This window comes from Bactrocera tryoni, chromosome 5 (genome assembly GCF_016617805.1).
Source record: "Bactrocera tryoni isolate S06 chromosome 5, CSIRO_BtryS06_freeze2, whole genome shotgun sequence".
Taxonomy (NCBI): Eukaryota; Metazoa; Arthropoda; class Insecta; order Diptera; family Tephritidae; genus Bactrocera; species Bactrocera tryoni.
The window spans coordinates 42,754,403-42,770,546 of NC_052503.1; the positions used below are offsets into that span (position 1 = coordinate 42,754,403).

The following is a 16,144-nucleotide window of genomic DNA, read 5'->3' on the forward strand; positions in this document are numbered from 1 at the left end:
GAAGCGCCGCATCGTAAATGGCAGAAACCGACCGCTCAGCGCAGATCGCACCTCACTAACTTGTTCATTTGTCGTCGTCGTCATCGTCGTCGGCACTCTGCTCAACCACCACTCGCGTCTCGACAATTGACAAGTACTCAGCGCCGAGCAAGCTGTGGACTCTTATGGTAGCATGCATTCGTATATGTAGAGGTGGGAGCAGATAAATAGAGATCAGGGCCAAACGTTTGCTACCAGTTTGTTTTGTACCTCTCACTTCCAAACACACACACACATGCATACATCTATATATGTACTTAGGTGTCCACCAAAGACCGCACTGTTGGAATTTTATTTGAACATACTTGCATTGAAACCCGGATATTCCAGTCAGGATGAACTCTTGGTATTTGAAATAAAAATTCGTTTAAGACAGACAGCAGAACTGCTAGATTTCGAATACCAAAAAATGAGTCCAACTTCTGTTGTCCAATGAGTGATTCCCCTATTTCGACTTTTAAAAATACTCTAATCAATATTAAAACAAGAATAACTTTCATAAATAAAGAAGTGTCCATACAAAAACTTGATTTTGATCATTCAGTTGCATGACAGTAATATGGTCATATAGTAGTCCGATCTTGAAAATTTCTTCGGATACTGTAGTGTTGAGTTGGGCAATAATCTATATGCTATAGTAGTCCGATATCGCCGGTTCCAACAACTTAGTAGCTGCTAGGAGAGAAAAGAACATGAGCAAATTTTCAAATCGATATTTTAATAACTGAGGGACTAGTTCCTGTATATACAAGAAGCACTTTTATAACATGGGCCTAGCGTCTTCTGCAAACTGCCGGTTCTGCGACAGGTAGCCTGAAACTCCAGAACACCTAATTGACTGCATAGTCTGCAGACGCTGGATAAAAGCCCTTGGATCCATGCACCTAGCAGCATGTTGGAATTTATCAATATGCTGGGCCCTAGACCTCAGTCGCGGTGCAATCTTCACCTATTTATCTTATCTTATCCCGTATATATAGACAGATCGGCGGAAAATTGAACACGACTAAATCAACTAAGCTCGGCACGCTGATCATTTACGTATATTACGTAAGTTGTCTTTCATATTTCAGGATTTGGCGACCTTAGTGTCACAATCTGGAAACTAGCAACTTTATTGTAAAGTTTAACATTTTTGATGTTATGGACTCTCAGAATGTTTTGATATACGAGCACTATTTGTGTTGTTTACAATTACTTAAAATATTCAACTCGACCACAAAATGGAATTAAATCGCGCGAGTATGTTTTATAACTTTCGACGTGGATTATCTCAGGAATAATGCATCCATAAACTTAACTAAATTTTTGGTAATGAAGCTCCATCAAGAACCAGTGTTTATCGTTGGTTCGATGAATCCAATCGAGGTCGTAGATGATTTCAACACGAATTTCGTGAAGCTCGCTCATAATCAGTATTAGTTCCTGAAACCATTGATTCTGTTCGTAAACTGTTCTAACTACAGCGGATCATTCAATATTCCATGAAAATTTCATTGTAAATGTTTCTTGTAATTCTTTTTATTCCCGTACGAAAAAAATAAACTCAGAGGTCTACGTTTTTCCACGCCTAAAGAGGCGGTTGTTGAGTTTAGAAACCATGTTTTGGAAATACCTTAATCAGATGTGACAAAAAGTGGTTCAATGATTGGTTCAAACGCAAGCAAAAGATCTTAATGGAGAATATTTTGAAAAACAATTAAGAGATTTTCGATGATTAATATTTGTTTTTGCTTTCTTGTCCTACGTATATAGTCTCCTTTTCGTTTCCTTCTGGGTGTTACAAACTTCGTCGTCTCGTCTAGCTTATAAGTAAATTATGGTATATGTTAAAACGTTGAGAACCGGAAAAAACTTTTCAACTTAATGGAACAAATGACCTTTAGTCATTATTTAAACTTGTCAGCGCACAGTTGAGAATTTCTACAAGTATAATACATATTATAGACATAAATTTGTGAACCATATCCAAAATGCTTACAAAAGCTCGAAAGAGTCAAGAAAGTCGATAAAAAAGTCTTTCCTTTCGCTGACTATATTAAACATCTTTGTCGATACTCTTACTAGCTGCTAATCATATGTTCTATCTATTCACAGTGAAACTCACCGCATACGCTTCACCGTCGGAAGGATTTCAGAGAAAATTTATTTTTTCTTTAATGGACTCTTTCATACGTTGATATTTTCCATCGAGGGTTTTCGTACTCATATACGAAAAGATGTGACAAAAAGCTGGTGTCTGATAAGTAAACGCCACATTCACTCACCAGCGATCTCTCACGCTCTCACTGAATCAAAGAGCATATTGCAGTTGCGATTCTTTATATACATATTCTTGTATTATTAAAAATAAGCGCCGGTGGCAATGGAATATATCATTCATTATACCTGTTATCTCTTAGTACCAACAAACACAGGTATCCCCTGAGTGTGCGTACACTCTCATTCATTTGTGAGTGTTTATGGCACTGCACCTACATACAACTCATGCTGACCGTTTGCCATTCATTCATGAAAACTCTGCAATACATGTAAATATACGGAAAGAGGTAAACATTTTGTGTACCTTGAATTATGCCGGCAGCTCGTTTTATTGGCGTCTCTTTGTAGTTTCGAGCAAAATGTGTTGGCCGGTGAGCGATAAAACTGTGGACAATTCTGGATTTTTCAGCTCACCTGTTGATTTGTTTAGCAACATTTGTTGAGAAACCAACAGTTGATGAGTTTTGAAAGCACTGTATTAATACGAATTGTTGTGACTTGTTAGAAATACATTTATGCCGGCATTATTAATTATTATTGTAGTCGGTGTAGTAATTGTAACTCAATAATGACTGAATTTCGGCACTGAATAGCAGAATAACTATTAAAATATATTGTTATAAGTATCGAAAATGTTCCCTTAAAGTAATTATTCAAAGAAGATATTCAAATACACTAGCTGTACTCCCAAAAAAAAAGAAAGAAAAAATAGTAAATAAAGGAAAAATGTCAATTTGTCAAATCAATTTCAATTCTTTGGTTGAATGGTAAAATCTAACATTTAACTAGTAGACAGAAGGGTCATGCACTCCATGTTCAAACATATGTTATTGAGTTTTGATTATTATAATTTTGTAAGCCGATGCAAATCTTTCAAAAGTCAGCTTAACATTTATCTTATTCGCATTGGCACAGAAGAGGAACTTCGGCCGAAAGTATCAAATCTCAACAAATTCTAAATTTAAAACTTCAAATCCAAACCTCAGCAAGTGAAGTCAAAGCTTTGAGCAGTTGTCTTCATTCAATCTTGTGTCGGGCCGTTTCTTAAATTGTTTTCCCTTAAATGTATTGATTATTTAACTAGAAACAGATACAGAAATGTTTATAATAATCTCTCCAATCCTTCTGTTGAATCAAAAGATGATAATTTGAGTTCAGGGGCAAACTTTTTATAAAATTTTTCTCTTCTTATAGAACAGAGCAAAACGTTATCTTAAGTATTTGTAACTAATGTGAAATATGTACATATGTCAAGATAAAAAAAATGAGTTAAAAATATTGAATTTTTTGTTTCTACTCGTTTTACTCTAAGCACGGCGTATACTTTCTTATTTATGGACGCTCTGATTTTATTAATTTGGAATTGTAAAATTATATCGCTGCACCTTCGCCAAGATTGCAAACAAATGTTGAAAGTAACAATTTAGGTTATAAGTAAAAGAAAAATCCAAATTTTAAAAAGTTGAAATGTTACTGAAGTTTGTTGCTTAAGTCTTTTGTTTCAAAATCTGCTATATAAAGCGAACTGTGAGCCTGTAAGTCAACACGAAATATAAGGCCTAGTAAGAAGAAATACATTATTTTTGAATAAAATTGAAGGTTTAGTTTAGCATAAATATAATCTGATTTAGGTAAATTATGTATGTTCATGTACTATATGTTTTATAACTTGTTGTCATCTTAGAGTTATTTTCGAATGCTACTCTCATAGAAACCCTCGTCCTTATTGGAAAGAAGATGGCATAGTTGATTTACATCAGCTTCTTTTGAGGCTAATTTCACTCACCATAGAAAGAGGGCGTAAATAATTCGCTCAACCTTTTGACAATGAGATTGATGCATAAGAACCTTCCGGAGCTTCTGGCAGACCATTACTGATGTGAGTAAGTTGGCGTTATCCTTTACTTTTGAAACACAATACCTCCCCTATTGACCTGGCTGTTTCTGATCCTCTTCCTTCAAGTGGTTCAATTACCAATCTCACCAAACACATAGCAATGCCTTCTTGACTTTCAACCCTATTTTGGCTGTTTGCGCCGGCTTATAGCGACTAGACTACTTACGTTTTTGACGTTGCCCATTTTTAATTTTTTATCACCAGTAACCACCGTTTAGAAATGGACCGACTTCGTTGCGTTTTGGAAATGAAAATTCTATCTATCAAGTTTTTTGTGTGTGTTTTGTGGCACCCATACATAAAACTCGTTGTTTTATTTTTAGCTCTTGAGCAATCTAAATGTTTATAATAACCGTTGTGACGGTCGTGCTCGACGACTTCTATTATTTAATCGGTATTATCGAGTGTGGTTCTTCTTTGACATTAGATTTACCAGAACGGAATTGACGAGACTAAAATTGTCCGCGATTTTATCTTTCTAGTATGTATAACGGTGGCTTTTGAACATGTGCTAAAGCTATCATCTATAAATTTCTTCGCTGAAAGTTGCACGGCGATGTGGCATATAGAATCTTCAGGTATATACATAGTAGCTCGATGGGTAATGATGGTCTGGCAAGCACCGATTGCATGATTCCAATTATCAATTGGGAAATAATTTTCGGGGTGAGCACAGAAAAAGACACCCTTTTAAGCTGTCAGGCCACTGCAGTATTTTTCAGAAAGAGATGCTACTGCGGAGCTGTCTGTTGTAGCTTCGGAGTTCACATCTATATGGACAGCCACGCAGCAATCAATGCATTAACCTCATGTCGCATATCGGCCAGAAGTGTCTTGGAAAGCGAGGCAGCAGTGGAGAGCGGCGCCAGAACAAAGTGGGTACACTACTACTGAGTGTCGGGTGGCAAAGGCATCGAGGGCAATGAGAACTTGCGAGTTGAGTGAGAGTTATTCCTAATGCTCGTAATGTTTTCCTGACAGTAAAGTTAAATTGTTTGATCAATATTTTTCTAGTTACAAAAAACTTCAACAGGGATTAAAATAGTTCCGATTAAAATATTTTCTGTTCATTCATTTTATATTTCCAAAAAAACGTTTCACAATCTGCCTTTATATTTACAAGTAAGACTTTCTACATTAAAGATAAGAAGCTGACAATTTCTCTACGAGTTCTATGTATTCCTGCTTGGCGGCGTCTTGTGATTTGCCCTTCTGCTTGTTCCAGAACTCCCATTTGGCTTTGCCCTTCAGGTCGAGCATGCCGGGCTTAGATGTGTTATTATCGCCTACCGTGGCCTGTTTGAAGAGCGCATATAATTCCAATAGTTCCTCGTCGGTGGGACGTTTTGTGAAGGTTTTTGCCTTTTCAGCAGCGGCATTGAATTTCTATAACAAAAGCAGCAATATAATTTTACTTTTTTAAAAATAATGTATGAAGCTATGTAATTACCTCATCAAGCGACATTTTGTGGTAATCTTTAAATTAATTTGCTGAAAGGAGGAAAAGGAAAATATAATTAATTTTGCATATTTTATATGGAATAAATGGGGGGATCGTTAAAATATCACCTTGAGTTGGTAATAATAAAAGTGAATGAAATGGTTTATGATAGCAGCGGAACAACAATACGTTCATGCAATGACATGCCTACATTTATGGAGGAGTGCGCACACAAACACTTGGCTTAACAGCTAGCAAGAGCAGTCTGTGGCCTTGCCCGTGATGAAGTTTGACCTACAAATGAAGCCTGTTTTTTACAGGAAACGACACATTCACTCTCATTCAAGGCCAGATCAATTGTACTTGTATATACATTGTGCATATATATACATATGCATATGTGTACAAGGATTTATTGACAGACACAGAATTCTGACCCTAAAAGTTTCCACTTTAATTAAAAAAGACAGCTTTATTAAAGTTTTACTTTTGCCGTTAAAGCCTACCGTGTTTTTGTATGGTATTCATATAAGCCTTACATATGTATGTTTGCATATAGTATATTTACATTCAGTATAAGCTTGGAATGTTCCTCTCTTCTTTGTAGCCTGGTTATTTCTTGTCATTGAATACAATATTTACTTACTTTATTCTGTTTATATTTCATACTAGTAATCAACGAGGTCAAGATCTTACGTTGGTTGCCTTTTATATTTCAGGATTTGGCAACCCTAGTTTGGCTATTTGGTAGCTCACAACCTACTATTATAAATTTTGAGATTTTTAATGTAATATTAGGTCTACAACTTTGCTTCCGCCGTTTTTCAATAGATGTCTCTAGGGTCAAGCACTGGTCGATTAAATCGTTTTATATCGATGTTGGACGTTGTGTCAACATTAATCCAACAAAATATTTGTAGAGATCTGTTTGCATCCTAAACTTATTCTCAACTGAAAATGTCACTTTTTGAGCCGAATTCTCGACATTTGCGGGAAATTTTGCTTTTCTTTTTTTTAGTTCCAAGAAAAGTGCGGCTGAGGACCCGTCCACGCTTTACTGAGGCTGACACATATATAGATAATACTATTACTCTACTACTACCATCTATATGATTTCTATTAGGTATTAAAAAATATAGAATTTTTGTAAAGCAACTGTAAGCATTGCTTTTTGTGGGAATAAGGGGAAACACTTTTGGACCGTTTTTATACAATAAAGCCTTAAATTTACAAAAAAAAAGGGGGAAGCAAAGTTGTAGACCCAATACATTATCAGAACGTTTAAACATACGAGTAATCTTTGCATTTGTGATGTTTACAGCAACTTAAAATATTCAGCTCGGTCAAAAAACGGAAAAAAACTGTGAACATTTTCAAGCGAATATCACTCCAAGACGAATTTAGTGAAGGTCGTCCAAAATCAATCGTTTTTCTGGAAACTATTGATGCTGTATTGCAAGAGGAATATGTGACGTATCGTAAGACTGAGACAATAATAGGCATTAGAGAGACCAGCACACAAAGCGACTTTTTTATGTTGGATCTCACACCAGTTGTCCTCCAAGAAATGTAATGGAATTATAGCCTTTTTATATGTAGTTCACTTGGGTCGGCGAAAATCCCTTAGTTATATCCTTCGAGCGGGTGCGGACTGGAGAATGGACGTCGCTGTTGGCACCATCATAGCTTGGCAACTGAACTAGTTTCTATATCAGGTCTTCGTGGTGAGAGCAGGCGGCGTTTAGCTAAAACAGAGGTAGATATACACTCTCCTCCTTGTGGTAACATGCTTTGCAAAATAATACTGGGGAAAGGGTGTATATCTACTTCTGCCATTGCTAATGTTAGGTGTAGAGGTTTTTCGAAAAGGAAGACCAAAAGGAAAAAAACGGGCGGGATATCAGCGGGCACGGCGATCTTATTTGCTGTGACGTCAGCGGCCACACCTCTGCTGTGAAGAGAGCAGTTCACAGCAGTTGCAGTGTTACTGCCAAACCCGCTTTGAAACGTAGCGGTGCTACAGTGCGTAAAGACTCAGATCTCGAGAGCAAGCGTAAACACAATGAAAGAGGAAGCTCTACTACTTTCTCCAGGAGATGTCAAGATGTTGCCGATAAAGACTAGACAAAACTCAGTAAGGAGGGATTGAAAGCAAAAGCAAAGCAGCGGTGGCTTAAAGCGCCCATACACGAGCACACAAGTGCGTTCGATCGGTATGTGTGCGCTTGCGGTTTATCGTGTATGGGCTTGTTCGCGTACCGATCCATGTTCGCGAAAATGTTTGATTTTTTACGATCGGTGCGCGAACATGTTTATCGTGTATGGCGTTGTCGGCGCACAAAATCTCATTTCTCTCGTGTCGCCGAACAGTGAAGATCGCGGACAATGGCAAGTGTTAAGGGGAGAGCCTGCTTTCGAGACTTCAAAAAATCGACTTTTTGATGATTTTTTGGGAGGGAAAGAAATAATTGATTGAAGCGAAATTTCTCGGCTTTATAGTTATATACTTGAACATCTTTCACAAATTTTTTGGATACGAAATCTTTGATATTCTGCCTTTCGGAAGCAATCGCCCGATGCATCTCGTATGTGCAGTTTTCGGACGGCGGGCAGGATGCAGGTCGCAATTCCTATCGGAAACACAAAATTCAAAGAGATTCATATTTTTTATTAATTTATCTTCTAGTTAAACTAAGAAAATTCCAAAAAAAAAGTGTAAAATTTAAAATTTTATTAAAAATTGAATAAATAGTGGCTTTTGATCAAAAAAATTTTAGTTTATGCTGTTTAAAAATATGTTAAAACTTGACTTTTCTTAATATTTTTTTAGTTTAAATAGAAGATAATTTTAAGCCAATGATAATAAACTTTGTCCTAATTCCATACGACGTTTAGTTTTTTTCTATCCTGCCCGCCAATTAAGAATAATCGTAAAAATGAAAAACCGAGAAATCACGCTTCAAAGTTTTCGCTTTTTGCCTAAGCGCTCATACATATAGTGTAAGAAAAATAAACGTTGGAATAACTTATTATCGATATACAAAGAAATATATAAACGTGCTACATTAGAAATAAATTCGAAGAAATGTTCCGCTTGCCTGTCGCACATGTTAACTCTGTGAAGAACGAACGCAAAATGGATTTGTGTGTCGTGTATGGGCAAACGAATTCACACCGATCGAACGCACTTGTGTGCCCGTGTATGGGCTCTATTAGTTGCAGTCCAATCGGACGAAGGAGGAAGTAGAAGGATGGGCTTGGGCTACAACAAGAATGGAAGAAGGCCGAGCATATCATGCATCGAGGCCGCTATTCACATTCTCGGAGCCGAGTTTCGCTAACCGGATCGAAGAAGGAATTGCAGCCAAAGGCAACAGCCCGTTGAAAGTCAAGCAACGCTGCCAGTGAAACCTTCAATGTCCAGAGTGGCAGCGAAGGCCAGGGAGATAGCCATCTAGTCGTGGCACTCATAGACCGAAGCAACCCCCTTGGACAAATACCAGATTAGAAATGGAAAGTGGCATAGATGAAACTGATTGACGCGCTCGTTGAAAGACTAGATGGAGACCCCTCAAGGCTATGGATAAAGGAAGCGGTTGCGCATCTTTAAGGCCTGTGGTAGAGAGCAGTTCCGGAAATATTAGGCCTAAGTTGCTTTCGTGCATATTGAAAGCAAAGGTTCTGATACCTCGCAAGCTAAAACCGGAGGATGCACTTCGGCTTCTTAGGATATAAAATACTGACGGAAGGATTGGAATGTCTTGAAGGTTACCAACGCCGACAAGAGGGATGGCAACCGCAATTACATCCTTCAAATAAATAAAATGGCCAGGAATATACCATACGAACGGTTTTCAAAGTTTAACTATTCAAGAGCATGTCTACAAGAAGATTTTTCAAAAATCAAATTATTTTCGGGTTTTCTCGAAACTGTCATTTTCAAAGCAATATCCACGATTTCTCATTTTCTATTTGTCCGATTTACATGAAAGAGAGTACACCCAACTCTTATTTTACACGGTAGATATGTTCCTCAGAAATTCGTGTAAAAAGAAAACGTGTAAAAAAAGAGTTGGCTGTATTCTTTATAGATTTATCTATGTCTGTAAAACTATACGAGTAAAAAATTGGTACAAAAATTGTGTTATGCTTTTCACGCAGTTACCATTCAAAAACTGTTTTCAAACTTTTTCTTAGAACCAGACATTGCGACATTATTCTAGATTAAACACCAGATGAAATGGAATTTAAATTTGTGGAAAGTTCATTTATCTAAACGTAGAAATACTCAAAAGAAAAGCTTTAATGAGTATATTAGAGGAAGTCTTCGTTCAAACATGTTTTGAAGTCAAGAACGAGAAGAAAACGCCTATGAGAGGACAAAAAATTAAACAATAGTTAATAGAAAGTCAGCTTTTTTCTTTGATAATATTTGGTTTGCTTTGTTCTGTGAATTCGAAGGTAATTAAATTTCGACCTAAAAAAGGACTGCCAGATCGTCAAAGCAATAACTTTATGCCATGATTTTTGAAGCGCCGTATATTAATTTTTAATCAAATAAACATCCCAAATTTAAATCAACCTGCACTTTGATCGGATTTCTTCGAATAACTTAATGGAAAATTTCGAGGTTATATAAAATAAGCATTACAAAAACGCATTTGCTTAAATTTAAAAAAAATTTGCACTTGGAAAAAATTAAATCATTTTGCTTCTTTTGGTTAGCTCTTAACATTTTAGTTTCACTTTCGTCTGCATGTAACAGACTGTCTTTTATTAAATCATTGCATTTCCCATTAATTCAAAGCTTATTATTTTGCAACCAACAGTGGCAGCATAAAACATAAATACGTAAGCATAAATAGGCACGCACACATATGTGTTCATATAAATGTTTGTAACTATATGTTACGGTAAAACTTTCTCCAAGTAGTAATTCAATTTGATTACTCGTGTGCGGCATTCAAGTGTCCAATTGTAAAGCGCGCTTTGTGGATGGTTTTTGTGGCACCGTGTGCCGAAAACGAAAAAAATAATTGAATACAATGAAAATAATGCAGATAAGCAATTTGTAGGCTCTTGAATTTCCCATGTTTTTTTTATTTTAATTTCTGGTTTAACTTTTTTATTCTTTTCGGTTACAGAGTTTTAAATGTCCGTCTAGTTCCTCAGATTTTAAAATATCGTGCTGAGATTTTGCACACGTTCTTTTCTCCACAATAAGCTGGTTGTATTTCAGAAACGTTGGTATCGGACTACTATATTATATAGCTGTCATATAAACTGGCCGATCGAAATCAAGTGCTTGCGTGAAAAAATGTCAAGATATCTTACCGAAGTTTGGCATAGATTGCTGACAAAGGCAATGTTGCAATCTTGTCCAATTGTTCAGTTCGAGCCATCATAAGCCATCATAGCTCAGAGACTGATACAAATTAAGTAAGAGATCTGTTTATACTCCTCTGTGTTATATGACATGCACCTGTGAAGGGTATTATAGCTCCAATGCAGCCAAAGTAAATGTTTGCTCTTATTCAGGTCTTTCTACTTGTTTGCTTTCTTATCTAGTGACGCGTCTTCATAGAAATCTAATAAAAAACTTGAAGTTTCAATAAAGTTTTTAATGAGCACTTCTACATTAGTTTTGTAAAATAAAAAACTGCTTTTAATAATTTAGCCGTTGATTCTAATTGTTGAAGTATGCCCCTTTGAGCATTTCATATTTTGAACTCATATCTAACTCATAGCCGGAAGTTTGAATTTTTTGCATCCAATGATCACTGGACTTTCATAATAATAAAGAGTTTACTACAATTAAAGTATAGTATACGCATTATTAGCAGAAAAATAATTTAAATTTTTATATGAAATAATGGGTTGTCAAAAAGGTCTTGCGGTATTTTTATTCAATTTTTTTTTACTGAAATTGAAATGAATTTTTGATGACTCATGCCCAGCTCTTGACCGATGCTACGGCTGCTTTTATCGCATGTTTCGACGACAGGCCTTCCGGAGCGTGGCGCATCTTCGACCACCTCTACAGCAGAACGAAAACGTTGAAACCATCGTTGTGCGGTGGAAATGGAAACTGTATCGGGTCCATAAACTGCACAAATTTTATTGGCGGCTTGAGATGCATTTTTGTCTTTATCGTAGTAGTACTGTAAAATATGCCGTATTTTCTTTTATTTTGCTCCATGTTTGCGACGCTATAACTCACGAACGACTTAAAAGAAACAATAAATCAAACACGTGTTAGCGCGTGAAATGAGCTTTCCAAAACGGTATATCATGACCGGATGCGACGAATAAAACTAGAACTACGCGCTTTCAGCGCCAACTAGCGAAAATACCGCAAGACTTTTTTGACAACCAATATATAATCATAGGAAATTTGCCAAATTTCATTTATAAAGTCAAGCATTTGAAGGGGTATTGCAACAGACATTGTTTAAATTTTTGACAATTATTTCATAAAACACCAGAAGTGAAATTTAAAAGCTTTATAGCGAATTTCACGGTTACAAAATAAGATGTGCCAATATTCATTAGCAGCCAAACACTGTGCAACGTGTGTAATTAAATTGAAGCCAAAACTCTGACTGGCGTGCTAATGCTTCATTGCGTTATTGTATTTGTTGTAATTTTATTACAGCTACATGACAAGCAATAGTTGCTTCCAGCCGGCGTGGATTGGGAGCCAATTGAAAACAATTTTGCAAGTTTCGTTTTTCATTGCTAAGCGCGGTTTATCCAAACCTTTCGTTAAAGCAGTAATAGGTCAATAGAACTTTTTATAGGGCACCGGCTTTTGGTGTTTGTTATGTGTATTTGGTGATAGATTAAGTGTTTGGAGAGGGAAGAATAGAAATAACAAATATGTAATATCTTGGCAACAGTTAAATCTCTACAATTTGTAGAGCCTTAACAAACGAATACAATCTAAACAATAGTATATGATGTCCGAGAAAATGGAGCAAAGTAAAAAGAACGAGTTAAAAAGAGTATAGAGGAATTCAATTATAAACACATTGAGTTTATATAATGACAGAAATTGCGAAAAAGTAGGTAAAGGTAAATAAAATGACCTGAATTGAATAAAATAAAAAAGTATATAAATATAAAAATTGAATTAAATTAAATTAAGCTAATTAAAAATAAAATAAAATGAGTATAAAAATTCTAAAAAAAGAAAAAAGTAAAACAAAATCAAAATCACAATCAAAATCAAAATCAAAATTAAAAACAAAATCAAATTCAAAATCAAAATCAAATCACAATCAAAATGAACATCTAAATCAAAATCAATTTCAACATAATTACCAAGCTACGGAATACATAACTTTTTTTATTCCAAATCACAACATGATCAGATTATTTGGTACACTATATTAGCGAATATACATAACTAAATTAGAGGCATACAGTTACAATTTTATTGCATATAAAACCAGGTTTGATTGTTTCAAGCTGATCCGTTCATCTGTTAGTTGCTAGTTTGAAAATAAATATCTTAAGATTTCTTAAGATAATAATTCTCTGATATTATTTTCTGTCCGTCAAAGTTATTCTATAATTCTCTCGCAGTGTTATATTTTCTTATGGTCAAAAGTCAAGGCGGCCATATTTCTATCAGTAGGAAATTAACAATTGTTAATACATGATATGACAGCACAGTAAAATTCCCCCATTACGGACAGTCCTCATAACCAGACAACTCCCATAATAGGAAAGTTTTCATCGACACAATGTTTTCATCAATATTTTCATACACATACAAAACCAAAATTAATATTGGTATGTCGTTGCAGTCGTATATCTCTAGTGCTACCAATCACATTGTGTCATCCATATAGTTTTGGAAAGGTGAGATTTTAAGTTTCAATTAAACAAAAAAAATTAAATTCGAGGAAGATGAGAAAATGTTACAGCTATTCAAAAATGTGTGAAAATAATGAAGAAATTCGCTATATTTTGAAATTTTTGTATAAAAAAGGGAAGAATGCCACGCAGGTCACCAATGAAATTTGTGAAATTTACAAAGACAATGCTGTAATAGTTCGTGTATCACAACAATGGTGCTGAAAATAGAAGTTAGTCACCACAAAAAAGCTTGATGTTTGGGTGCCGCATGACCGAAAACGGTCGTGGTTGACCAGTGAATCGTCCCAAACAGTGGCAAAGCCGGGATTGACGGCCAGGAAGGTTTTGCCGTGTATTTGGCGAGATCGGAAGGGAATCATCCACTATGAGCTGCTCCCATATGACCAGACGCTTAATTCTACCATCTACTGCGAACAACTGGACCGCTTGAATCAGGCGATCAACCAGAAGCGTAAACAATTGGCCAACAGGAAAGGTGTAGTGTTCCTCCAAGACAACGCCAGACCACACAGTTCGTTGATGACTCGTCAGAAGTTACGGGAGCTCGGATGGGAGGTTTTATCGCATCCACCATATAGCTCGGACATAGCGCCAAGTGATTACCACCAGTTCCTGCCATGGCGAACGCCCTTGTTGGTGTTAAGTTGAACTCAAAAGAGGCTTGTGAAAAGTAGCTGTCCGAGTTCTTCGCGAATAAGGAGGGGGGCTCCCCTTCTATGAGGGGAGTATTGTGAAGTTGCCATCCGATCACTGTAACACTTTTTATAAAGCATTGAATAAAGACCAAAAAAACGGAAGGGAGATATTTGACAAAGGCCTCCGATGTTTCCTTCTGCGTGTTACAAATTCCGTGGCAAACTTAATACATACACCCTGTTTATGGTATAAAAAATATTTTACTAAAAAATTTTATTTGACTTAAATGAAGTAGTGTCGCATGACCTTTAGTAAAAACCGAACAAAGTTATTGCAAGATAATGTCATCAACAAGGTCGAAACTTGAAGTATTCCGCGTTTATTTCATGACGCAGTTTCATAATTTTATCACATAATTCATTTTATTATTTCATAATAGTATTTGAAGAACTTTGAGTAGCCCGCTTAAAAAGAAACGGCATTTGCACGTAACTAATGTCTGCGATTAAATATCATCGTACTTAAATAATTAAATCAGTAAACAAGATTAAGGCAAAGCTACAGTCATATGCATTACCAACTGCTTCAAAAGGTAATAAATATTTTAAGTCTGCAATGTTGAAAGCTTGAAACATAACCGATTTACGAATTATTAAAATTTTATTTCAGTTAAAATTTCAGTTAAAACTTCAGTTAAAATTTCAGTTAAAATTTCAGTTAAAGTTTTAGTTAAAATTTCAGTTCAAATTTCAGTTAAAATTTAAGCTAAAATTTCAGCTAAAATTACCGTTGAAATTTCAGTTGAAGTTTCAGCTATTATTTTAGTTAAAATTTAAGATAAAATTTCAGTTAAAATTTTAGTTAAAACTTCAGCTAAAATTTTTGTTAAAACTTCAGTTGAAACTTCAGTTAAAATTTCAGTATACATTTTATTTCTGCGGTTATAATTGATTAATTGCATGTATTCAGTACAATGCAGACTTCTCAAAATTAGAAATGAATTTTTATTTTTTACAATTGTGTTAATTGAGTTGAAACGTACACTCGTGTGCATTTCAAACTTGTGCAGAAAACGAACATGAGTACAGAGTACATAGTTCATGTGAAACAGGAATAATTAGAGGAGGTAAACACGGATAAGCAAGCATATTAAGCACAAATATTTTACAACCACACATACACACATAAATTCGCACTTGAGCACAGCAAACCACACTAGAATGTCGCGTGAAGTTTGGGTTCGAAGGTTCGTGCCTCTAAAATAAACCAAAGCTGAGCGCATTAGCAAGTTGTCGAAGCGGGCAAATTTAAATATTTACTAAATGCTCGAATAAAAAATAGCTGCGGTACATGTTAGTCAATTAGTCAATACATTTAAGGTGCGTTGCATTTTGACTGTTGCACATATTGTATTTGTAAATGAAACCTCTCATAAAAGTCCAGGAAAATAGTTATTAGTCACACTATTTAATTTATGTCTGTGTATATATTTAACTAATGCAATTTAAACCACTTCATTGCATCCGCAAGATTGCAATCGCACAAGCAAACAAACCCAGAAGTCACCCCTGCACTCGAATCAACAATTCTCAGCGTATAATTTACGCCGTTGACTCCCGTATGATTTCGGAAATGTACAAGTGTATTTATTATAACTTAAATGCAACAAACTTACACGATCAACGTTCCACGCGAATGGCGAATTGCAGTCTGAATTCGAAGCGCAAGTATTCGTTGAATTTAACAACAATTAGTTGGCGCGATCAGCTGTGCTGAAAGCTTCGTGGTTGACGCACTCGAAAGCTCGCTGTTGGGGGCCACATAATCAGTTACGTGCGCCAATGGTAGAGTAGGTAAGTGTTTACGTAGTTTACGATTGATTTTGAGCTTTTGATCGTTGGATCTGGTGAATATTTCGAGGATTACGTGTGTTTTGCCGGCAGGTAGCTCACACAATTACACACAACTATTTAGTTGTATTTGTA

General features: G+C 35.8%; 1 protein-coding gene across 1 annotated transcript; it reads right to left on the bottom strand.

The window, feature by feature from the left end:
- Window positions 1-5,249: 5,249 nt before the first annotated feature.
- On the bottom strand, window positions 5,250-15,901 carry LOC120778477 (acyl-CoA-binding protein homolog). Its single transcript, XM_040110293.1, has 3 exons — window positions 15,835-15,901; window positions 5,649-5,689; window positions 5,250-5,584 (listed from the first exon to the last, which is right to left on the bottom strand). The coding sequence occupies exons 2-3, from the start codon at window positions 5,661-5,663 to the stop codon at window positions 5,336-5,338; spliced, it is 264 nt and encodes an 87-aa protein (XP_039966227.1). The 5' UTR covers window positions 5,664-5,689; window positions 15,835-15,901; the 3' UTR covers window positions 5,250-5,335.
- Window positions 15,902-16,144: the final 243 nt, after the last annotated feature.